At 43.9% G+C, this 23,613-nt stretch overlaps 3 protein-coding genes across 6 annotated transcripts; 1 reads left to right on the top strand and 2 right to left on the bottom strand.

Annotated features, from left to right (window-relative positions):
- Positions 1 to 291: 291 nt before the first annotated feature.
- On the top strand, positions 292 to 12,321 carry ecpas (Ecm29 proteasome adaptor and scaffold). 2 transcript variants are annotated; one of them, XM_061274337.1, is made up of 49 exons: positions 292 to 342; positions 1,196 to 1,326; positions 1,578 to 1,694; positions 1,773 to 1,891; positions 2,073 to 2,222; positions 2,302 to 2,482; positions 2,560 to 2,699; positions 2,776 to 2,854; positions 2,923 to 3,042; positions 3,150 to 3,235; positions 3,317 to 3,392; positions 3,463 to 3,512; positions 3,584 to 3,650; positions 3,725 to 3,847; positions 4,011 to 4,114; positions 4,204 to 4,327; positions 4,417 to 4,497; positions 4,569 to 4,785; positions 4,860 to 4,951; positions 5,014 to 5,148; positions 5,224 to 5,383; positions 5,462 to 5,634; positions 5,727 to 5,828; positions 5,985 to 6,108; positions 6,222 to 6,367; positions 6,528 to 6,582; positions 6,691 to 6,805; positions 6,887 to 6,955; positions 7,047 to 7,164; positions 7,381 to 7,548; positions 7,638 to 7,717; positions 7,966 to 8,071; positions 8,186 to 8,233; positions 8,314 to 8,432; positions 8,498 to 8,648; positions 8,737 to 8,802; positions 8,884 to 8,973; positions 9,256 to 9,322; positions 9,399 to 9,490; positions 9,724 to 9,790; positions 9,851 to 10,048; positions 10,200 to 10,411; positions 10,498 to 10,541; positions 10,714 to 10,906; positions 10,982 to 11,129; positions 11,199 to 11,304; positions 11,388 to 11,476; positions 11,542 to 11,613; positions 11,726 to 12,321. In XM_061274337.1, exons 1-49 carry the CDS (start codon positions 321 to 323, stop codon positions 11,863 to 11,865), a joined length of 5,532 nt encoding a protein of 1,843 aa, XP_061130321.1. In that variant the 5' UTR covers positions 292 to 320; the 3' UTR covers positions 11,866 to 12,321. The 2 variants fall into 2 exon arrangements, 1 of the variants encoding a protein (XP_061130321.1); XR_009713895.1 differs by lacking the exons at positions 11,199 to 11,304; positions 11,388 to 11,476; positions 11,542 to 11,613; positions 11,726 to 12,321 and having other exon boundaries at positions 10,719 to 10,906; positions 10,982 to 11,121.
- Positions 12,322 to 12,428: 107 nt separating this feature from the next.
- Positions 12,429 to 19,040, bottom strand: smc2 (structural maintenance of chromosomes 2). Of its 2 annotated transcripts, XM_061274338.1 has the most exons (25): positions 18,715 to 19,040; positions 18,485 to 18,634; positions 18,042 to 18,164; positions 17,923 to 17,961; positions 17,737 to 17,847; positions 17,618 to 17,662; positions 17,214 to 17,447; positions 16,900 to 17,049; positions 16,585 to 16,818; positions 16,323 to 16,482; positions 16,122 to 16,239; positions 15,864 to 16,002; positions 15,641 to 15,760; positions 15,365 to 15,569; positions 15,025 to 15,160; positions 14,805 to 14,929; positions 14,536 to 14,729; positions 14,311 to 14,454; positions 14,155 to 14,229; positions 13,872 to 13,991; positions 13,595 to 13,795; positions 13,420 to 13,536; positions 13,136 to 13,296; positions 12,914 to 13,061; positions 12,429 to 12,835 (listed from the first exon to the last, which is right to left on the bottom strand). In XM_061274338.1, exons 1-25 carry the CDS (start codon positions 18,880 to 18,882, stop codon positions 12,692 to 12,694), a joined length of 3,561 nt encoding a protein of 1,186 aa, XP_061130322.1. In that variant the 5' UTR covers positions 18,883 to 19,040; the 3' UTR covers positions 12,429 to 12,691. The 2 variants fall into 2 exon arrangements, with proteins under 2 accessions (XP_061130322.1, XP_061130323.1); XM_061274339.1 differs by lacking the exons at positions 18,042 to 18,164; positions 18,485 to 18,634 and having other exon boundaries at positions 18,780 to 19,035.
- Positions 19,041 to 19,776: 736 nt separating this feature from the next.
- Positions 19,777 to 21,582, bottom strand: exoc1l (exocyst complex component 1 like). 2 transcript variants are annotated; one of them, XM_061275019.1, is made up of 4 exons: positions 21,418 to 21,582; positions 21,216 to 21,319; positions 20,696 to 20,877; positions 19,777 to 20,340 (listed from the first exon to the last, which is right to left on the bottom strand). In XM_061275019.1, the coding sequence occupies exons 1-4, from the start codon at positions 21,528 to 21,530 to the stop codon at positions 20,071 to 20,073; spliced, it is 669 nt and encodes a 222-aa protein (XP_061131003.1). In that variant the 5' UTR covers positions 21,531 to 21,582; the 3' UTR covers positions 19,777 to 20,070. The 2 variants fall into 2 exon arrangements, with proteins under 2 accessions (XP_061131003.1, XP_061131004.1); XM_061275020.1 differs by having other exon boundaries at positions 21,216 to 21,582.
- Positions 21,583 to 23,613: the final 2,031 nt, after the last annotated feature.

The raw sequence follows: 23,613 nt of genomic DNA, 5'->3' as shown, positions 1-23,613 counted from the left end.
TAGTGGTTTAGAATTGCATTATATTATATTGAGAGGTGTTTTGATGTTATTACATATACATTATCGTAATTTTAGAAACAAATCGAGTCGCAGGATGCAGAGCAGTCTGCTAGTTACAACATCACTAATGCGCATATTGTCGAGGAGATTCATTTTTTTAGGTTGTAAATGAAACAGAATGTTAACATTGTGGGGAAAAGTTGATTTGAGTCAAAATACTTTTACGTACGTTACATGCATTTCTGTGACGCGTTATATACGAAGCTGTGAGTGCGGTAACACCAGCAATCTGTAGGGGTCGCTAATAACCCTCTGCAAACATGGCTGCCCAAGATGAACTCAGTAAGTTTCTGTGTGCGTTAACAGTGAATCACGTCTCAATTTTTCGACTTTTTTTGTGGCTGTCTTATGTGTACGCACACATAAAAACGGTTTACATTAGCCTCCGGTCTTATCTAGACGATCAAGGGAACAGCGCGTTTAGCGATAAATGCAAAACGGTTAGCATGCTAATTAGCACTTGCTAGCTAACTATCGTCACAAGGCCGTTTGCCCAGTCATGGTCAAATTAGAATGTGCCACAAACCTTTTTAATACGAATTGCTTAGGTAAGATCATCTGCTGGGGATCCACCAAATTGCAGTGTACAGCGTTTTAGCGTATTTATTCACGATGTCGTTTGTGCGTAAGCTTCGATTTAGGTTAGAGAAATAGGGAAATGCGTGCTTGCACTGCTTGGTGTGAGCTGTCCCTGCTCGGGGAACCATGCCAAGAAAGAGTAAGCAGGGCTGAGAAATGGACTCATACACAGCGGCTGTCAGGACTAGATGTTAATAGGAACTTGGATAACGTATATTTGATTGCTCTATATCGATGGATTTTTGTTTTCTTTGACTCGGGAGGAAGCTGGAGCTGCCAGCCACTGGTTACACCCCAAGTCTTGTTCGGCATTGAAGTGCTGTGCAGATGTCAAAACGATTCATGTCGATCAAGGGTCACCAATCTTTTTATAAGTGAACGCTACTTCTTGGATACTCATTAAATTTGCTCAAACTACCTTGAGTAATGTTTTTATTAGAATGTTATAAAACTGATATGTATCACTTTATTTCTACAAATGTCATCACTGGGAATCAACAACAAAACAACTGCTGTTAAAATCAACAAAGTGAATTAATCAAGTTGGTTTTGACAGATCAACTGGAGCGGGTGTTTCTGCGCCTGGGCCATGCAGAGACAGATGATCAGCTTCAGGACATTATCTCCAAATTTCTCCCCCCTGTTCTCCTGAAACTTTCCAGTGTGCAGGAGGGTGTGCGCAAGAAAGTAAGAAGGCTTTTTGTCTCTGAATATTGCATCCTTGCTTAGTTGATTCCCCCCCCCCCCCCCCCCCAACATCAAATCATTAAATCCAGACAGATTCCGACGTGCAAATTATTTCTACAATATTCGATCTATGTGCTGCATATCCGAATGAGCGCCATTTCACAATCCTTATTTTGATTAGAAGCATTTATATATGCCCTCATGGATATTGCGACCTAATGGATGTCATCACTGTTTGTCTCTCACGCTAGGTGATGGAGCTGCTCGTCCACCTGAACAAGAGGATAAAAAGCCGACCTAAAATTCAGCTACCGGTCGAAACGTTACTGGTTCAGTACCAAGACCCTGCAGCGGCTTCTTTTGTTACGGTATGCTCCCTCATTTTGAAACAAAACGATTGTACTTTATTAGTGGTGGCGACTTGATTCCCCACCCTCCCCTTTTAGAATTTCACAATCATCTACATAAAAATGGGCTACCCACGGCTGGAGGTGGGAAAGCAGTGCGAGTTGGCCCCCACCCTTCTGACCGCTATGGAAGGCAAGCCGCAGCCTCAGCAGGACAGGTAAGACGTGACATTTCTGTTCTTATTTGCTTTACATTTGAAACTGGAGATTCCATTATATATGCATGAAGATTTGCACCAGATTACGAGGCTCGCTGTTTGTATCAATCCTCTTTATTTGACTTGAACTTATTTCCCCCCTCTCCTCATTATTTTGCATCTCTTCTCCATCCTCTCTTAGCCTAATGCACCTGCTGATTCCTACTCTTTACCATATGAAATATCCAGCAGACGCCTGCAAGAGCGCTTCCCCTTTTAACTTAAGTGAGCGGCCAAAAACAGTACAGCTCTTGCTGGAGTTCATGTTGGATGTCTTGCTGATGCCTTACGGGTGAGTTGGTGGTTAGTACCATTCGTATAATAGAGTGAGTGATATTGTATCTTAAGTTATTGATTTACTGTCTCTTTAGGTTTGTGCTCAGTGAGTCTCCCACTAGACCTTCGCCGTCCTCCTCCCAAGGAGGTTCTGCTGATGGGGCTGCTGCGGCTGCATCGGGGCAGAGTTTCCCCCAGGCTCCCCCAGGGATGAATATCTATGCTGCCAAGAGGGTCATTGGGGAGGCCCAGTGGACTTCAGAGCAGCTAGAGCAGGTAAAAGTCATTTAAGGTCACTGCAGCAGGCCTACTTCCTTCCCTTTCAATTTTCATCACGCGTTTGGTCTCAACAGTGTAAGCTGGGCATCGTGAAGTTTATTGAGGCGAAGCAAGTGCCAGAAGTGGAGACGGTGGTGCACCTAGTGGTGGCGTCTAGCGACACACGACACAGTGTGGCCACTGCAGCTGATCTGGAGCTCAAGAGTAAACAGAGGTCAGTAGGGAACAAGATGGACGTGCACAGTTTAGGCCGACGTTTTGCAGGTCAAAAGATTGATTTTGTCTTTCAGCATTATCGATTGGAATAACCCCTTAATAATTAACAAGATGTACAAAGTGTACCTTGGAGACGTTCCTCTCAAAACAAAGGTTTGTGAGCACGCTCACCAATAATGACCGGGTACGGTATTTGAATCGAGCGTGGTATGATCTTTCAGGGCGGCACTATGAAGCATGAGCTGAAACACGAACCAGCGAGCACAAGAGTCAAGTTAAAGATCCTGCCGCATCTTTTACGCTCGCGTCTTGCCGCAGAGTGCTTCCCTGCTAATATCCAGGTGCGTTCCATGGGCACCACAAAATTCCTCCTTTGCTAGATTTGAATGGTTTGCGTGCAATTCTTCTCCACCGACTGATAGTACCTCCCTTCTCCCGTCCTTCTCAGGTTGTTTATGATGGTTTGTTTGGAGCCAACACCAACAACAAATTGCTCTCTCTCACTTTGCAATTTGTCCATCACATCTGTATGGTGTAAGAAAGAAACATCTTTCCTCTCAATAGACTCATCATCTTTTATGTTGAAAGATTTTTTAAAATAATTCTGTGTTTCAGGTGCCCTGGCACGAATAAACCTTTAGGCTTAATGCTGCTGAATGGCCTTACTAAGCTTATAAATGAATACAAAGAGGTAAATCCTTCATTTATAATATTTCGTTTTTTTTCTCCCCACATACTAAATGGCGAAAATCTGTTCACAGGATCCGAAATTACTATGTGTTGCATATTCTGCTGTTGGAAAGCTCTCAAGGTATTACTAATACACCCTCCCCATGAACACAGCTATTTAGATTTCTAATTTCTCTATTTTTTTCTTTGTAGCCGTATGCCACAGCTCTTCACAAAGGATATCGCGCTAGTGCAACAGTTTTTTGAGTCTATGTGCAAGGTGAGTTTAGCAGACATTTTGCCTACGGCAGCACCTTGTGACATGTGATTCTTATCGTCTCGCTGTGTTTTCAGGAGGAGGCTGATGTTCGTCTTGCCATCCAGGAGGCTTTGTCCATGATGGTCGGGGCCTATGCTAACCTACAGGGGGCACTGCTTAACCTGATGGAAGCATTGGTGGGTGCATACATTGTGAAGGTGAGTGGAAACAGGGCGATACAATCTTTGCTGAGTGGACAGATGCTTTAAAGTGCTAAAATTATTAGTATTATTATTCACTCAGCAATAAATTGTTCATGGTGTCTCTGTTTGGGGATGCGCTTAACTAGTAAATGTTTATTATTATTGTTTTGTTTTACAGCCAGAGGTTCAAGTTCGCCAAGTTGCCATGAAGTATGCCAGTACAGTGTTTGGGCCTGATCATGTGCCATCAAGATACCTGCTGCTGCTTGCCGCTGGAGACCCGTAAGTACCAATCACGTTCTGTATGGATGTATTTTATGGCTCGAGTCATTTTCCCCATCCCCAACAATGGTTCTCTTTTGTGGTTTTAGGCGCGAGGAGGTGAGTGGAGAGGCTCAGAAGGTGTTGAGGACGTTTCCGACTAAAAGTCCTGAGAAGGAGGGGCCCAAGCCAATTCCTTCCTTTCCAGACATGGTGGCCTACATTCAAGAGGAGGTGAGACTCCCTCTATCTTTTTTTTAACTTGACACCCTGTTGTGAAATATTTATAAATGTCTTTTTTTATTATTATTATTAATTTACAGGCATCTCAGAGAATCAAGACTCCAGCCAAATACATCGTTGGAACCTCGGTCATTCCTTTCAACCCGTCTGCTTTTGCAGAGGTAATTCAAAACACTGATGTGGACATAAAATAGTGCAGTGCCCCATATTTTGCCCTCCCCCTTTCCCTCAGATTGTCCACTACCTGAGGATGTGTCTGGCGTACAGCGCGGGCGCCAGGCCACAGTCGATGCGACTTTCAAACATGCAGGATGACGCACCAGCCATAGGCCAATATGTCCGCACACTTCTGTCTTCTGAGCCTCCCTCTTCGGGGTCCAAGGGCGCTGAAACCAATCCTGTTCACATCTACTTGGAATTGCTGCAGCAGCTGCTTTCTGCCGCCGGAGGTAAACACACTTGTTCATCAAAGCGGGAACTTTGGATTGTGTAAGTATTACAACATTTTTTTTTCTCTAAATAGGAATTCCCGCAATGTACTTTCTCTTGGAGGTGGTGGCTGTATGCCCGGAGAAACTGGCTCCCAAGTTTGTTGATAAAATCGACTGGATTAAGGTCAGTGTTCTTCACATGTGTTATTGTATATTCATCTTTATAATGTTTGTTTTCCTCTCCAGAGTCTGATGAACACAAATAAGGAGGACATGAGGGAGCTCGCAGCCCAACTGTACGCTGTGGTGGTCTCCACCATGACAGGCAATGATCTGCAGGCCGCCGTGCACAACTTGGTCAAGATTACCAAAGACAACCACGTAAGACACTCTCCCTATTTGATATGCTTAAGACTCGCTTGACTAACTGCAAATGGGTTTTGTTTAAAACGCAAGAGCCCAGAGACCCAGCACGGTGCTATCTTGGCACTTGGCTACATGGTGGGAAGATATATGAGCAAAAAGAAAGCTGCCGCATGCAGTGAGCTTACCCACAAGGGAAGCGTCCCCTCTCAGGAGGAGGATGCCATTGTTGCCATGGCAACCAAGACAGTTGGTACGTACAAAGTTTTGTATTTTGTGCGTCTTATCATTCTGGCTCTTTAGCCTGAGGTTTTTGTGTGTTTCAATTCAGGTTCCTTCCTGGACAACAGTAGTGCACTATTGCCACTAGCAGCATGTACAGCTCTCGGAGAAATTGGTCGGAATGGAGCCCTGCTGATTCCAGCCGACGGTGAAGCCCTCTCCAAATTGTCCGTTGTAGAAAACCTGCTTGCGCGCATCCCTTCTGGCAAGGAGAGTTTAAAGGTAACGTTTCTGAATTTGCCCAGAGCACTTTAGAGAAGCAATGTTGGCTTACACCTTTTTGTGTGTGTATCTATGTTCTCCACTTGATCTAGATAAAGGAGCGCTCAATCCAAACCTTGGGGTACCTTCCAGTAGGAGATGGAGATTTTCCTCATCAAAAGAAGCTGCTACAGGGACTTATGGACTCAGTAGAGGTGTGACTCGTAATTATTGGAATTGCCGGTTTATTGTTTTGAAATATATGAGCTGATGTTACATTTTCCCCTCACCATTCATCTTGATTACAACAGTCCATAAGCTTTAATAATTTTGTTGAACCCCCCGCCCTTCCTATTTTTTTGCTTTCCAAGGCCAAGCAAGTGGAGTTGCAGTTCACAGTGGGAGAAGCAATTACCACCGCTGCTTTAGGCACCACTTCTGGAGCTGTAAGAGATCCATGGACCTGCACTGAAGAACAGTACAGCCCACCCTCAAGTAAGAAGTGACGCTGGGCGCCAGCTATATGCCATATTTTGGGTCAGAAGGCTTAAACGTTTAAAAAAAGCAACAAAAGAAATGTCAACTGACTGCTTTGCTTTCATTGCCAGATGTCAAAAACAATGACGTGGTTCCTTGGGTCCTCAACTCTGTGTTGTCAAAGTACATTCCGAGCCAGAATCCTCATGTCCGGCAGGCAGCCTGCATCTGGCTTCTCTCTCTGGTTAAGAAACTCAGCCAACACAAGGAAATCAAGGTATAGGCTCTTTTTCTACATTAGAGGAAAACAGCACATGGCAAATAATGAAAAGGTTATTTGTCCTATATTGGTCCTGTTTTTTATTGTTTTTATGAAACTTAGCAGACATTTCAAACCAATCCATGGAAACATCTTCCTGTTATCTTTTCTCCTCCAGTCCCATTTGAAGGAGATCCAGGTGGCATTCATCTCCATTCTTTCAGACCCAGATGGTGAGAGACATTTAACCCAACCTGTTGTTTGTGTCACTAGTTAGGTATTGTTGCAGCATTGTATGCTTTTCATTAAAAAAAAAAAACAACAACTCTTATTTGATTTAGATTTGAGTCAGGATGTGGCATCTAAAGGCCTCGGCTTGGTCTATGAGATGGGTGGAAAGACAGACCAGGAGGAACTGGTTTCCACCCTGGTGGAAACACTCATGACCGGCAAAAGGTGAGAGGATTCAAAATTAAAGAAGCCATTTTTTGCTTATAGGTCACATGACTTTAACGTTGCATTTGTCTTTCCAAACAGAATTAAACACGCCGTTTCAGAAGACACACAGGTGTTCCAAGGCGAAGGCATCGGCAAAACACCCGACGGGTAAATATTCCACTCTGCTGTTTGATGTCATTTCTACACATTCTGTTCTGCCGTATGTATTGTGAGCTCCGTTTAATATTGTGCCCGGCAGCCACAGCTTGTCCACATACAAAGAGCTCTGCTCGTTGGCAAGTGACCTGAACCAGCCTGACCTCGTGTACAAATTTATGAACCTGGCCAACCATCACGCCATGTGGAACTCTCGAAAGGTGACTGGCTCAACCTCTCTCCTATTAAGACATCGTCCGACTATTGAAAAGGAGAAGCATGCCTTTTAGGTGTCTGGATAGGAGCACCACTCCAAACAATAGCTGCAATAATAAACATTATCTAAGTAGTCATGTAAAAAATATATATATATATTTATTATAAAATTTATTGCCAAAACTGGCCATGTTTCACACTCTCTTCTCCAACCTTTTCAGGGTGCCGCGTTTGGCTTTCACATGATTGCTACCAAGGCCGGTGAGCAGCTCGCTCCATTCCTGCCACAGCTGGTGCCACGCCTGTACCGCTACCAGTTTGACCCCAACCTCAGCGTTCGCCAGGCCATGACCAGCATCTGGGATGCCTTAGTTACTGATAAAACCCTGGTAGGAAGAACCTTGTGTCGATCCAAATGTGAAACATTCTCAGAGCTTTGCGTATGCTCATTCAAGTGTATTCACTCGGTCGGTGTCAGGTGGATAAATACCTGAAGGAGATTCTGCATGATGTCATTTCCAACCTCACCAGCAACACCTGGAGAGTGCGGGAGTCCAGGTCGGTTGCTTGTATGCCTATTTGATTATTACATTTGAATATATCCTCAATTTGGGCCTCATTTTGGTAAATGCTTTCCTGTCCAAACTCATTCAAACAAGATGATCTGACGATTGGGCGTACCCTGCCAAGATTGCGTTCTTACAGCATGTTATTGTCAAAAGAAATTTTTGACTTCTACTTTAAATAAGGCACGCTCCACCAGTTTGTCACCTCCTGCCAAAAACACAAGTGACTTTTCCTCACAGCTGTTTGGCCATGAACGACTTGGTTCGAGGCCGCCAAGCTGACGACCTCATTGATCACTTGGCCGAGATGTGGGAGACTCTCTTCAGAGTTCTTGATGATATTAAGGTGAGTGAAATGTGTCCGTTGCGCAACAGTTCGTCTTAAAAAGGTCTGATAAGTATTTCTCCACCGTTGCTACAGACTTGTAAGTCTCAACTCTTGAATTGAAATGTCTTTCAGGAATCGGTGAGGAAGGCCGCAGATCTAACACTAAAAACGCTCGGCAAGGTAAAGCGTTCAATCACTCCCGTCTCGGTTTACCGGGTGAGGAATGAACCCGTTCTGACTTGACCTCGCTCTGCGTCCAGGTGTGCACTCGTATGTGCGAGTCCACTGGTTCTACTGCCCAGAGAACTGTGGCCGCAATTCTTCCCACCTTGCTGGAGAAAGGCATAGTCAGCAATGTCTCTGAGGTTCGCTCGCTGAGGTAACATCATTTCTTGTTTCTATTGTTGCATGCAGCTTTCTAAATTGTTTTCCTTTTTCTACCAGCATCCAGACCCTAGTAAAGATCAGTAAGACAGCCGGAGCCAAACTCAAGCCTCACGCTTCCCGACTCATCCCAGCTCTTCTGGAGGCCCTGAGCACCATGGAGCCTCAGGTGCTCAACTACCTCAGTCTCAGAGCCACGGAGCAAGAGAAGGTAACAGCAGCTCTCCTTACGAATCATCATGCCAGGTGCGGCAGCTGAAGACCTCTTAACAACTTTGACTTGTCCATTTTGATAATAGAGTGCCATGGATGCTGCCAGGCTCAGCGCTGCCAAGTCCTCTCCAATGATGGAAACCATTAATATGGTAATATAATTTGGAGATAGGCATGGCACAGAAGGGTTCTTTGGTATGGTATCACATGTCTGTGTGTGTGTGTGTCTCTAGTGTTTGCAGCACCTCGACGTCACAGTGTTGGGGGAGCTCGTTCCCAAGCTGTGTGAGCTGCTGAAGAGCGGAGTCGGGCTTGGCACCAAGGTAATGCATGAGCCTGGAATACAGTAAAGCAATTCGAGCTTAGCTTTCTAGAGAAAAGTGATAGACATAAAAACATTTTTAATTAGCAATGTTAATAGTTTATACCACAATGTTATGACCTCAAAACATGTATGCGTCAATAGTCTCATACTTTGGCGCCATCTAGTGGCATTATAGTGTTGTTACCAAGAAATAGTACAAAACTATATGAATTGATGGTTTTGTTTTGTTTTTTCAAAAATAGCAAGACCACGTATGACTTGACATCATTTCTTTTCACAGGGTGGTTGTGCCAGTGTGATTATTTCACTTACAGTGCAGTGTCCCCAGGACCTCACGCCGTACTCAGGTGCCACACTGCCCCGCTACTTTTGTCATGTTTTTTTGCGTACAAGCAAGATGCTCATGGTTTGTGACGCTCTCAGGTAAACTAATGAGCGCTCTGCTCAGCGGCATCCACGACAGAAGCGCCGTGGTTCAGAAAGCCTTCGCCTTTGCACTGGGCCATCTAGTCAGGGTAAGGACCTTGAATTCTGCTCCGGTGTTTTGACAGCCTTAGCTCAAACTGTGTCGTGTACTTTTCCACCAAGTGGTAAAAATCATCTAAGCGTAGTTTAGAGTGAATGGACTGCAGTGGGATGGCTGCTCCAAAAAGTGGATCAGCACAACTTTTTATCATTTGAAACACAAATCAACAGCAGTCATATTGATCTGCACTGTCGATACAGTATGTTTGTTTTGGTCCATCAGACCGCGAAAGACAGCAGTGTGGAGAAGCTGCTTCTGAAGCTCAGCACCTGGTACCTGGAGAAAGAAGGTGAGGCAGCACTACAACCAATTTACATTCATCTTCATAAAGAACATGCTTTGTTTCCAGAGCCTGTGTACAAGTCCTCCTGTGCCCTGACTGTGCACGCCATCAGCCACTATAGCCCCGATGTGCTGAAGGCCCACGCCGGAGTGGCCCTGCCGCTGGCTTTCTTGGGCATGCACCAGGCACCCGCCACTGACGAGGATAAAGGAGAGAGTCACGACGCAACCTTGTGGACTGAAGTGTGGCAGGAGAATGTCCCCGGTGAGACATCTTTCCCCATTCTGAGTACAGTTAATAGAAAAAGGAGCGATGGATTACATTTTATGTAAATAAGAAAGAAACGGAAGTAAATCATGTTAAATTATGGTCACTGTCATGATTAAAAAAAAAAATAAAAAAATTGGGGTTCCAGGAAGTTTTGGGGGCATCCGCCTTTACATGACGGAGCTCATCGCCATTACCCAGAAGGCACTGCAGTCCCAGTCTTGGAAGATGAAGGCTCAGGGCGCAGCTGCCATGGCAACCGTTGCCAAGGAACAGACAGGCTCATTGGTGGCGCCACACCTGGGCTTGGTGCTGACTGCCTTAATCCAGGGTCTGGCGGGACGCACGTGGGCGGGCAAGGTAAGTCGCATGAAACTGTAGAGTTGCAAAAACACTGATGGCGTACTAAGCGATGGCGTCCTTTGGCTTTTGTTCCCACCCTCTAGGAGGAATTACTGAAGGCTATTGGATCAATTGTCTCCAAATGCAGGTCTTTCTCTTCACCCTTGTTGCATTTGTTATCTTACATTTTTATTATTATATAAGTCTTGGTCAAGTTTATTTTGATCACAAAAGGGTTTCTGAACAGGGGTGTGTAGACTTTTGATATCCACTTTAGTTCATCCTGCTTTTTTATGTTTGTACGTATGTACTCTCTGTAGCACAGAGCTACAGAAGCCTTGCGCAGGCCAGCCCACCACCTCAGAGGTGCTGGAGGTGGTCTTCAAGGAATGTCGTAAGGAGAGTCTGGTGTACAAGATGTCCGCCCTGTGCTGTGCTGGCGACGTGCTTCAAAGCAGCCAGGAGGACCGCTTCAGCGACATGACCGACGTCCTCTTCCCTCTAATAAAGAAGGTAACGTTGGTGTCTTTCAGCTGCATCTTTTTCGCCCCTCTGTGTGACACGTCGAGTGTTTCAACTTGTTGGCAGAGCTGTCCAGAGAGCGGGGCAGCGTCACCGAGGTCACGAGAGGAGGTTGACGACCTCGGAACCAAAGAGAAAGAACTGCAGACTGAACTTGTGCTCTGCGCTTTTGACACCATGGGAAAAACTTGGCCGAAGAACCCGCACACTCAATGTGAGTTCTCATGCTGCAAAATTCCGATAGAACAAATCTAATCTTTGATATCACACGTTTTTGTGACAGCTCGTTTCCAGGAGGAGGTCTGTAGCCTCATGTGTGAGAAGCTGCAGTTGAGCACATGGAAGGTGCAGCTTGCCGTTCTCCGCTGCATGAAGGCCTATTTCCAGGGGTAAGGACAACCCAAAAAAACGCCTCCAATGACTGTCATGTTGTCACATGACATGAATATTCCTTTTTCCCTTTTCCCTCCAGATTACTGTTGTTTGAGAAGAACGGCAGCGACGTGAGCACGCTGTCTCGCATCTTAACCGACACCTGTGCTGCTCTCACTCATCCTTTAGGTAAAGGTCACCGTCGAACTTTTCAGTAGGCTTCCACTTCATGTGTGATGTTCCTCCTTTACCAGAAAACAAAAGTTATTCTTCTGTGAGGACGGAGGCTTTGTCTGTAGTGGAGCTGATTGTGAAGAGGACTGGAGGTAAGGACACCAAGAGGAAAAACCAACTACAGCCTTTTATTACCTTGATTTTATTTCCCCATGATGATTCATATTACTGACAGTTTTACTTACATGTGTATGTGTGCACCAGAGAGCGATCAGTGGGATTGTGTGTCCGTGAAGAGTCGGGAGCAGCTGCAGCGTTCCCTGTCTACGCTGCAGTCAGACAGCAGACCAGACCTGAGGGACAAAGCTCAAGATCTGCGCAGGCATATCCAGAGCCAGCCTTGAGTCAGTCACACATACACACACAAAGAAAGCAGCCACATAAACTCTGTGGTCAAAGTAATAAGAAATTACTCACCTTGGTCCCCAGTGTGAAAGTTGTCTTTTGTAGTGTCCTTTCTATTTGACTCTTTGGACAGTTGTTCTAGTAATAAATTTAAATGTGATGAACCAGAGTGGTTGACACTAATTACGGCCCCGAAGAGAGGCTTTTACTACTGTTGTATCGTTTGTCTACTCGTTAAATATCGACAACTGTTTTACCCTGGCGGACTGTTGCCAAAGTGACAATATTGTAATTACTCTTTAAAACATTGGGAGGTGAAAACTTTGGAGTTTTCGTTGCAAAATATATGAGGTGTCAGGTCTTAAATCTAAGTTACAACCCTGTGTAAGTGATATATGCTTTAGTTGTTTCAATTTGTCACAAGTGAAATAAAAACTACCTTATCCCAACAGTGATTATTTGACTAATTTATCAGTTTGTGTTGATCTAGTGTTTTTTCTTTCTCATTAGAAGTTAGGACACCAACCACATATGACAGAAATAATAATTGACCAAAAAGGACTTGTGTATTTTCAAATACGTATACGTGTACATATTTTATTTACTAAACTACTACATTTATGCATTGGGATTGAAACAGAAGGCAAATAACATACAAAAGTTTCAACATATTCACAAAGAGCTCAGAGAATGAATGAACATTAAAGATGATAGCAAAAGGAATGTTTGGTTATGTCATTCATGCTAGAAAATGAGCAATGAACTGTTTATGATGATGCTGATCTAACTAGCGACTTGATTCCCTCTTCTATTAGCTACGCCTTGTCATGCGTGACTTTGGTGAGGCAGGTTGGTGTCGCTCTGGCTGAGGACACTGCGCGACACTGTGGACATGCCGTCCACAAATTTGGTCTTGAAGAGGACGTTGGCATTGGTGAACATTCCGTCTTTGAGTGACACCACCACGAACTATTGGAAGAGAGTTGAAACGTTTGCAAATGGAACATGACCAGTGAGGTGGAATTTGCATTTTAACGAGTTGCCAACCTGCGAGTGTCTAAAATGGCTTCGCAGCATCTGCCCGATGTTCTGCGTGTGCGAGAGGTCCAGTGCGGCGTCCACCTCGTCTAATATGTAGATGGGAGCAGGCTTGAAGAGCAGCATGGCGAGAATGAGCGACAAGGCTACCAGAGACCTGAAGGACAGATGTTTGCCGTTATTTAAAAAAATAAAGAAAGACAATTTGTGCGATTGACTTCCTGTGCTTACCTTTGCCCACCACTCAGCTCAGAAAGGTTCTCCTTCCAGATGTTCCCTAAGGCAACCTTGAACTCCAGACCATCCAGGAAGCCGCAACCTTCCAGAGGAGCGAGTTTTGCCGAGGCTCCAGGCAGCAGGGTGGAGAAAATGGAACCAAAGTCCTTGTTGACCTGGGAAAGCAAATGGTAATTGTGATTCACGTCTGAAACATTTCAGGAACTGCAGTTTTTCCTGGCAGAAATTTAACTTGGGTTTTTTTTTTTTTACAAATGTGGATGGATTGGTTGGCGAACCTTCTGCCAGGCCACATTGAGAGCCACCTTCTTCTTCTGGTCTAGCTCCTCAATGGTCTGCAAGATCATGGCCTTGTCTTTCTCCACTATCCGCTTCTTCTTCATCAAGTCATTGTACTGCACACAGACATCAATCAGTCTCTCTATAATGATTAGAAACATTTTTCCATCTCACCCGTTCCTCTGCCTCGCTAAGCATGTTCATGGCCCGCTTGTTGACGTTCCTCTCCAGCTTGCTGGTGGTCTCCTGCAGCTTCTTGAGGCGCTGGCCGGCCTCGCGGGGGTTGTTGGTCTTGAAGTCGAAACCGAAGTCGGGCCTCCCGAAGTACTGCCGCTCAGACTGGATCCAGTTGTGCTCCTCCAGCATCCGAGCGACCTGTGAGGAAGACGAAGAAGGTAGGATCGTGGGTACACGCTCATGAAACAAATCACACACATGAATGAGTGTTTACCGCGGCTGCTGCATCCTGGCTGTCTTTGAGGTGTTTATTGATGTTGTGCTCTAATTCCTTAACGTTCAGTTGAGCTTCATTGTTCTGCTCTCGTAACTTGTCCGCTTCTGTGGTTTTCTCCTGAAACAATCATGACACAGAAGCAACCACACCTCATCAAACACATTTAAGGAGCCAATGTAGATGAGAGCTGCTAATTTTCACAAATATTTCAGATTTAGACCGGTAGTTTTAGAACATGCCTTTTAACAGAAAGCTTTGCGGCCCAAGGCCAAATATTCACCTTGATTTCTTTGAACTGAGCCATGATGGCATCCTTCTTCTTGGAGAGTTCCTCCTGGGCCTTTCGAACTGCCTCCTGCACACAATATGACTGCACGTTCAGCATGTTCCCGTCATAATAGATGCTGTTGACTTGAATAACGAGTAGCGCGGGAACCTTGTTCTGCGCCACAGTGCAGGCCATGCTGTCGATCTGCTCCTTGATGGCCTTGGTGGCCTCGTCCACAGCTTGAATCTGCTGCTCATAACCAGTCTGCTCCCGCTGCAGCTCCTCCAGCTCCAAGGCCACTGCATCAGACTCCTATCAAGACACAAAGACCAACTCGTCGCTGAGAAATGGATTTGGAACGTTCTGGACAAATGCTGTGGTGCGTTTGCGTACCTGCTGCTTCTGCTTAAGCTTCTTGTTGAAGGCATCTGCTTTGGCCTTGGCTGCGTTGAGCTTCTGCTGGGCGGCTTTCAGCTCCTTCTCCCTCTCCACGTCTGCATTCTTCATCTTGTTCTCCAGCAGTTTGTACTTCGCCTCCGCCCGCTTCTGCACCTCTTTGCTGACACGCAGAGTCTCCTCACTCTCATCTGGTCACAGAATATACACAGTGTAAGAAAACAAGTTGTGTTTTTAAATCTGTAATCTTCTTAAATGTTTCCGACCGATGGCTTTGCGCAGCCTCTCCAGCTCCTCTTGCTGCTGGTGGAAGGAGCTCTGCTGGAGTTTGACCTGCAAAATCTGCTCCTCCTCCACCTTCAACTCGTGCTGCTGTTTCAGATGACGATATCTGGAGGCCGCAGGGACAAGGCAGAACATTTAGAGACCCAAACCGGTTTGAAATGATCCGCAAAAATATCGCCATCTAATTTAGGGTGCCGTTACTTCTCGGCGGTTCCCTTTAAGCTGGCCAATGTTTGTTCCACGTCCTTCAACTGGGCTTCCGTTTCATTCAAGTTGCTCTGAACATCCTTCAACACCCGCAGGCTGACCAGGACTGATGCAGACTGCGAACGAGCTCCTGGAATAAGAGAAAGGAACGAAACATTCAGAACGCTTGCATAATTCAGACAGCGTCAATACATGGATAAAATGCATTGATAAAATAATTAGCAGATGAATCGATGAGCAAAATATTGGTTAGTTGCATCCATCCCTATGTCGGTGCCAAAGAAGGCACACATAGCTAAGAACGTGTAAATGCTTGCTCCCTCCTCGCTCTCACCTCCACTCAGAGTTCCATGTGGGTCGAAGATGTCTCCCCCAAGAGTGACGGTCTTGGTCATCACCTGTTTATCAAAAGCCACTTTCTTGGCATTGTCCAGAGTGTCGCACACCAGCGTGGAGCCAAACACATACTCCATGGCTTTGCGCACGTCAGACTCATAGCCCACTAGGGATAGAGCTGTGTGCACATTGTCTTCTCCCACCTGAGAAAGGGGATGGACACTCTTAAGTGGGGATTCATTCATGACGCAAAACAAAGATTAGGTTTGCTCACCAGCCTCTTTGCAGTATTGACCACTCTGTCACTCAGCGTCTTTGCAGAGATCTTGTTCAAGGGAATGATGGTGTACCTTCGCTGCAGCTCTCCCTTCTCCAGCAGCTTCTTCCCTGTCACCTAAACACACACACACACACACACACACACACAAACATTCGCCGGGAAGCGTTGAGTATGAGAAGCCATGTGGCTGAAGTCGAGCCGCACGTTGTACACTCACCTCCGTGTCGACGACGATGTTATAAAGTCGTCCGCCTGCGACCACCTCCAAGGCGGTCGCGTAGGAGACGTCGCGTACTGTAATCAAGTTGGCCAGTAGTCCTTTCACTTGACTGCGGTCCCATCCGCGTTCGGGGTCTCTGAAAGACATTTCAACATTGTATTCATTGTGATCAGGTGGGGAAAGGGGGAAGAAAATGTCAATTTAGCAACAAACAAAAAAAAAAAGTTACCGGTTAAAATATGACACGTGACTTACTTGTAATCAAAGCGAAGGTTCGGGAAGCGAGACACAAGGCGCTCGTATGTCTCCTTCAGACTTGCAACCTCTCTGGATAGCTGTCTTTTCTTCTCCAGAAAACTTTCCTCCTTGCCGTCTGCAGAGATTGCAAACAGTACACATTGCTGAAAACAACGGCAGCTTCCAAAATGACAAGACTCGTTGGCAAAGACGCAGGACCTTCATATTTGAGTTTGGCTAGTTCGGCCTCTAATTTCTCCTTGCTGCTTTTGATAGCCTGCAGACTATCCTGATCCTTCTTGTAGCCGCCATCCATCTTTTTCACCTCGGCCTGCTTGGTCTTCAGTTCAGCCTGGGCGTGCTTCAGGGTCATTTGAGCCTGAGAGGAAAAGACAGAGGCCATATAAGATACCTTTGTCCAAGCAGAGATGGACCAAAAAATAATTCACAGCTCCATGAATGATGTTGAGGTCTCACTCACCTGTTTGGCTTCAGTGTCCGCCTTGCTCATGTCATTCTTACAGGCCATCATCTGACCAGCCAGCGTGGCCTCCTCCCCATCCTCATTGGTGGACAGACCAGCAGACACAGCCTTAAAATGCTGCTCGGCAGCCTCGAGGGCCGCACCGTCCTTCTGGCCTTCCTCCTTTAGAGTCTGAAGCTGCTCCATCAACTTGGACACCTCTTTCTCTTTCACCACCAGCATCTTCTTGTCCTAAAAAAAAAACCAGATGACAGCAGTTTTGATTAGGAAGTGAAACAGATGATTAATGTCAAACAGCATCACGATACCTACCTCCTGCATACTTTTGACGAGCTCTTCTCGCTTCTTGGTTTCATCCTCCATGTTCTGTTTTTTCAGATCGAAAGCACTCTGAGCTTTCGCGTCCACACGCTGCACTTCGGCCAGTGTATCTTCCAGAGATTTTAAAACGCTGTTCACTTCCTGAACATTAGCAAAACAGCAATGTCATTGAAGCAGCTATTTTACGTTCCACACACACAAATAACAAAACGGGAGACGAGTGGGTTGTTCACTGTTTCATGTCATCATCTGTGATGGTCTTCTCTGGGGCTGATTTCTCAGAATGGGAAACTCCTTGAGCGTACCTGGTCTCGTTTGTCTTTGAGTTCTTGGATCTGTACAGAGAGCTCACGGACTTTGCTCTCGTTCTCAGCCAGGGCGGCTTGTATCTTAGCGATATTGTCCTGCATCACTTTCAGATTCTCTGCGGACTTCAATTTGGTCTCCTCGGCACACATGAACTGCCAGGCCACGTACAGGCGCGACAAGTGCTCGATCTCTCGCATCAGTTTCTGGTACTCCAGGTACGACGATCGCTCCTGTGGGGTTCGTATATCTTGTTCAATGAGAGCTGTGTAATTGTTCAAGTTTTTAGCACATACCATCTGGGTACGGTAAATATAGTCACACAAATAGTATGAGAAGAAATTAAAGGGAAAAGGGATGCATTTAAGTTTTAATTGTGAGTGTACTTTGTGGATCAACATACCTCAAGTAGTTTCTGCATGGTTGGAGTAATTTCTTCATCCAAAACCTGAAAGATGAAGAGCTAATGATGACATACCTTGTTTGTATTTTACCGTTGTAAACTTTTAGAAGCCGACATACGGTGTGGATCTCCTTCAGCTTAGCCTCCTTCTTCTCGATGGTCTTCTGGGCACTTATCTTCTTGCACTCATACATCCGAGTCCCTGCAGCTTCCTCGATCATGGCAAGAATCTGCAAGTGCACGGCATTGTCACTCTTATGCCATAAAGGTAAAATAGCAACTGTTTGGACATGTTCGGTCATTACCTCTGGTGGCTTCATATTTAGAACTTTGGTGATCCTTCCCTAAAGATTCAAGTCAAACATGCTGATGATATGATCTCAAAATAAACGACATAAAAGCAAAACGTTCGCAGAAGGCTGACCTGCATGATGAGAAAATGGGGGTTGTTGACATTGAGGCCTACAGAACAGAACAAGTCCTGCACTCTGGCGTTATTAGCATTGACTCCATTGATGAGATACTTGTTTCGGCCACCGATGACAACCTTAAAATAAAAACACAGTTATGTACTACAGTATTTTTTGCGGTCTAAACTGTGAGATACTATTGACTAATGGTGAAGTGTTAAAATGATGTTAAAATGTGATCAGCACATGAGGACAATTGAATATACACATTAAATATATTGGTCCATTCATGTCTCAAAACCCTGCCGTGAACTTTGATATGTTGAAAGGATTGAGAAATTCAAATTGATATTACTTGTAAAGGTTCAATACTAGAGAATTTTAGCTTCACTTTGAAATGTCCCCCAAAGATGAATAATGTGACCTTAACAGTTACAGCACTAGTGAGTTTACCCACCTGTCTGGTGACTGTGATCTCATCATGTGTTTCAAAGCCCAAAGGACTCTGGCTTTTGTTGGCGTTGTCAAAAGTGATGGACACGGTGGCCTTGGTGATACCTCCTTGTCCATTCTTGTAGACCAGGTCCTGGAGGTTGGAGGCTCGAACCTTTCCAATGAAACCACGTACTTATAGCACAAAACCCCCTCGTCATGCAACATGATAGGTTTGCCCAAAATGGCACTTACGTGAGTAAGGTTGGTAATGCCCAAGAGAAAACATATGGAGTCCAAAATGTTCGACTTGCCGCTACCGTTTAGTCCAGTGATGGCGTTGAAGAGCGGGTCGAAGCCGTTGATCTCAGTCCGCTGTGCGTAGGATTTGAACCCTTCGATGATGATTGACTTGATGTGCATCTCTAAGCCGCCCCCTTGGGAAACTATTCACTGTATTTTAAATATTAGTCGTACGTTTAACCGCAATACAGTGAGTTCGACGATTTTGAATGTGTGTAAACAACAACGCCGTTCTGCCTGCGGTCTTATAACTTGAATTTTGGCGGCAGGAATAGAACCAGTAGTCACCCTCTCTGCGCCGATTAAAAAAAAAGAACAAAAATAAGGAGTCTTAGCTATCAGAACACAGCAGATAAACTTAATGACACTTTTAAAATCTGAGTCTTGGAAAGTCAAGGAAAAAATGTTTGACTTTTGTTTGTTTACTTGGGTGTTTTTTTAATTTTTCTATTCAGGCATTGCTTACGACACCTATTTGGGTGTTGACTGCTTCCTAGGCATAGCTAACCGACGTGTCTATGCGCGGCCATATTGGAAGGGACAATGTTTTCAACCAAGGCAGTGAATCCAGTCTTAAATTCAGTCGCACTGCTCAAAATTCAATATATTTAAAAAAAAAATGCTTGTTATTCATTTATTTATTTATTTATTTATGTATTTATATATGTATTTATTCAGTCATTCATTCATTCATTCATTCATTCCTTCATTCCTTCATTCCTTCATTCCTTCATTCCTTCCTTCCTTCATTCATTCATTCATTCATTCATTCATTCATTCATGCATTCATGCATTCATTCATTCATTCATTCATTCATTCATTCATTCATTATGATTTATCATATGTGGCCTGCGATTATCTGGCGACCTGCTCAGGGCCCTGACTCTAAGGATAAGTAAAACAATGACGACTTGACAGTACATAGGCTACACCAAGTACGTTGCATGTTGATGAACTAAAACACATTATCATACAGAACCAATCCTCAATAGACCGCATGACCATTTTGAAGATTTATAGTCTGAAAACACAGGCAAAAACATTACATTATTTTTTTACATAATACACATTAGAAATAGGCAGTTACATACAAGCTGTATTCATTCAGTTTGAATGCAAATGTTTTATAGTAATATATCACCCTGGGCAAGTATCAGTAATGTAACACAAGCTCCACTCAATGAATTATTCCTTCTCAATGCGTGTTATGTATGTGCGTTTAACATGCATTATGACCTAAACACACACACGAAAACACTCAATGACACATTTATCGTCACAAACACACTCATCACTGTGAATCTGTATTATGATTCCAGTGGCACAGGACACATGGACAGACATACCAAGTTAAATGCATAGAAACATATCTGTGACAGCACGACACAGTCTCCTCTGTTGGAATAGAAGGACGTGGGCTTGATGTAAGCCCAGTCAAAGTTGTCCAGGTTGAGTTTCTTCTGACAATGCTGTTCACTGAGAGCAACCAAAGCACGTACAAAAGCGTATTTGGCTGAGCAGCTGACGGCGCACACTGTACGCACCGTGTCAAAGTGGAGCAAGAAAAACGGGTCATCCTAGGAGAGACAGATACAATGTATGTTCAGACCCAGGTCTCACATGACATTTTAAACCATTTAAGCAGATTTCTAATTATTTCATGGGCCTTATTAAAAATATATAATTCCTATGTGGTTGGATAGTTTCATTATTTTTTGGATAACAATTTGATGGACATTCTATAGTTGTTATTAAATTACCAAATATAAGAATGAGTCATTTACAAACAATGTTCACACACAAATCCATCTGAAATTTGAAACAATTTATCAAGCCAATCTTGTCAAGTGTGCAAAAATATGTCCTCATATACGTATATGTAGCTTTCATTACATTGTTGACTGAAAAGATACTAGTCATTATAAAGATTACCACATCAGGGTCTCGTCCATCCACCAGAGTCAGGTCTTGCAGGGACCAAATTTCTGTCCTCCTGTAGCACTCCTGGATGCTGGAGCGTTTGGTGTGGCCCCTTTTTGATCCAGACTTGATGGGAGTCTGTGTTATCTGGCAGCGCACAATGCATAATTGCACAAGCTTTTTGCTGTTTGCAACTGCAAAAACATGGCAACACATTTTGGTTAACATGATTCAGTCAAGGACAAATGCAGTGCAGTACTACACCAATGAAAATGAATAATATAATAATGAATAATAAATAAATAAATATCTGACAGACAAATCTGAACATTATTAGTTTTCTTTCACACTTTGTATTGGATTATGCATTTAGTAGATGTTTGTTACATGCGGTACAGTCAGGAGAGTCCTGAAAATGGATGCGTAATGGTTGAGGAGAAAAATAATATGTATGTGGCTTCTATAATTGTTTTTAAACATTGTGTCAAATATGCTGTTACAATTAAAAGCAACAGCAAACAAAGTTGCTTACCTGAGACGCAGAGGAAATGTCTTCCAATCTCCGGTTCTTCAATTTCAATAAATTCCATCAGTCTCTGTTTTGCAGGTCGGAATAAAACCCTTTGCATCTCCTCCCTCAGAAGAGACGACATCACCGTGTAGACAGAGGACCACAATCAAGGCTGAATGACTAAAAAATGGACAACAAATGTAGAAAGATGAAATTACAACACCTGATAGAAGATGGTGAGGATGGAAGGATGTTTCCTCTCCGGTTGGTGTGTGAAATGAGTGCTTCCTCGAGAACACACACATACACACACGCAAACACACACATACAGTCCATGCTCCACACTGCACGAATCAGATGTGACCGTCCATGTCTTGCAACTTTCCTATTTTACTATCTTCATAAAAACATGGGAGGGACTGAGCAGAAAGCCATAAAGGCTAAACCCTTGCTATTTTTATTGTGTCACTTAAGCTCCATTAGAACGATAATCCTCATAATCATTATGGTTTCCAGAGAAATATTCAGCAGTTCCTGGAATTCTTTAATACACAAACAGAAACACAGTGGAAAAGCTTACTTTTCAACGAGAATCAAATACACAAATTATAAAGTATTCCTAAAATATGAATTTCATTTTATGTTACTATTTAGTATGGTAATATAGAATTACATAAAAAAATCAAACACACCACAGGAAATAAACAATCTAATTTAAATGTAGTTTGGAATAAATAAAAAAAAACACATTTTATGTTATGCATTTTTGGAATGTACTGTAAGTGCTATGTAAATATTGTAATCATTTTTTATTTGATTTATTATTAGAAGCATTCATATTAAATTGTGTAAGTGTGATAGTTAGCAGTCATGGCCATAAACACAATGACACAGTATAAAAGCGAAAATCATGATCATTCAAATTTATTGTAGTACATTATGAATATATGGCGCCAGTATTGGTTCTGCTCGATCCGCCATGACTTGGCCAGCACTCAACAAGGCCTAATGTCGGGACCCTGCCCACACTGATTGGAACTGTCCCGTATTTGACAATACTGCTACAGTAGGTCCCATCCTTTTCAGGCAAGCACTCACTGTAAAGTTCCTCCCCCGGTCTTTTTGCTCCCCTCCGCTCACTCCCATATCGACATTGCTGCATGGTGTGGCACGTTGCCCAGTGTTTCTCTGTGATTAAACGCTTGTTGTGTGGGAAATGGAATTCCCATAGCACTCTGCATGCTTCCCATTAAGCTCACAAGTCATTGGCTCTCTCCTTGAGCACAGAAGCGCAGAAAAATGACGAGGCCGAGAGATATCACTCGATAATCGGATAATCGGAGATTGCAACAATACGCACCGATAATTTCTTTAGCTCCACTTTATGAGAAATAGGACCCAAAATTGTAGGAGCGCGAGTCCCGGCGGAATGAATGAGACCAAAGGAATGATTTGATTTGTGGTATTAAAGCAATGTGGCTCCATTGGATTTGTCACATTTGCGAAAACAAAGACGCGGTCGTTCCACTGCTAAGTGCTTTTATTATTGTTGTTGGTCCTGATGGGTTTTGTTTGAAAGGCTTTTTGCGTTTGAGATGGAAAGATGAGTGGCTACAGACAGGAAGTAGCTCGGGAGGGAAACGTGTTGAATCTTATGAATAACACATGAGGTTTAGCTTACTTACTCATCAGGAGATCTAACCCCATCAATTCATTTTGTCATTATTATTTACAGAGAGCAGGGGCGTCAAACTCATTTTTGTGGTGGGCCACATCGGGGTTATGGTTCTCTTCGGAGGACTGTGACGTGATGGCCGTGCTAAGCAATTGATTGTTAGAAATTATGTGGCATTGTGGGAAACTTATTAATTAAACTTCAAGATGTCACCTATGGAACAATTCCAAAAACCCAAACTTAGATTTTTTTAGTTCCTGTTCTATGTCTAAACAGTCAAACCATGCATGATGTTACGCTGGCTTTCAATAAAAGTCAAAATAAATTCCAGCAATAAAACTGACGATCTCTTAACAGATCAACAAATAATTTATTGATTGTGGCGGCAGGACAAAGCAACACTGTTCAACAAAGTTTCTCCGGTTGTGTTTTCTGATCACGGTACATTTTCACTACCACTTGTTACTAGGCAGAGTTCATGACTGCGTCCTCATTTGGGTCACGGGTGAGCTGGAGCCGAGCCCAGCTGACTGGCGCGGTGCATGTTTTTGGAACGTATGACCGATTCGATGCCCCATTAGAAAATTGGGAGAACATGCAAATGGCACAGATTCAACCCAAGAAACTCTTGAATGTAAAGCAGATTTCCCATCTTCAAGGGCCACTATGCAGTATTTTGCACTGTTGTGTTTTTGTGTACTGCATGACATCATTATTAGACCAAATGAAAAGCTAGCCTTGGAT

This window comes from Syngnathus typhle, linkage group LG3 (assembly GCF_033458585.1).
Source record: "Syngnathus typhle isolate RoL2023-S1 ecotype Sweden linkage group LG3, RoL_Styp_1.0, whole genome shotgun sequence".
NCBI classification, from domain to species: Eukaryota; Metazoa; Chordata; class Actinopteri; order Syngnathiformes; family Syngnathidae; genus Syngnathus; species Syngnathus typhle.
Note: the sequence above shows the minus strand (reverse complement) of the source record. Positions and strands in the feature narration are given on the sequence as shown.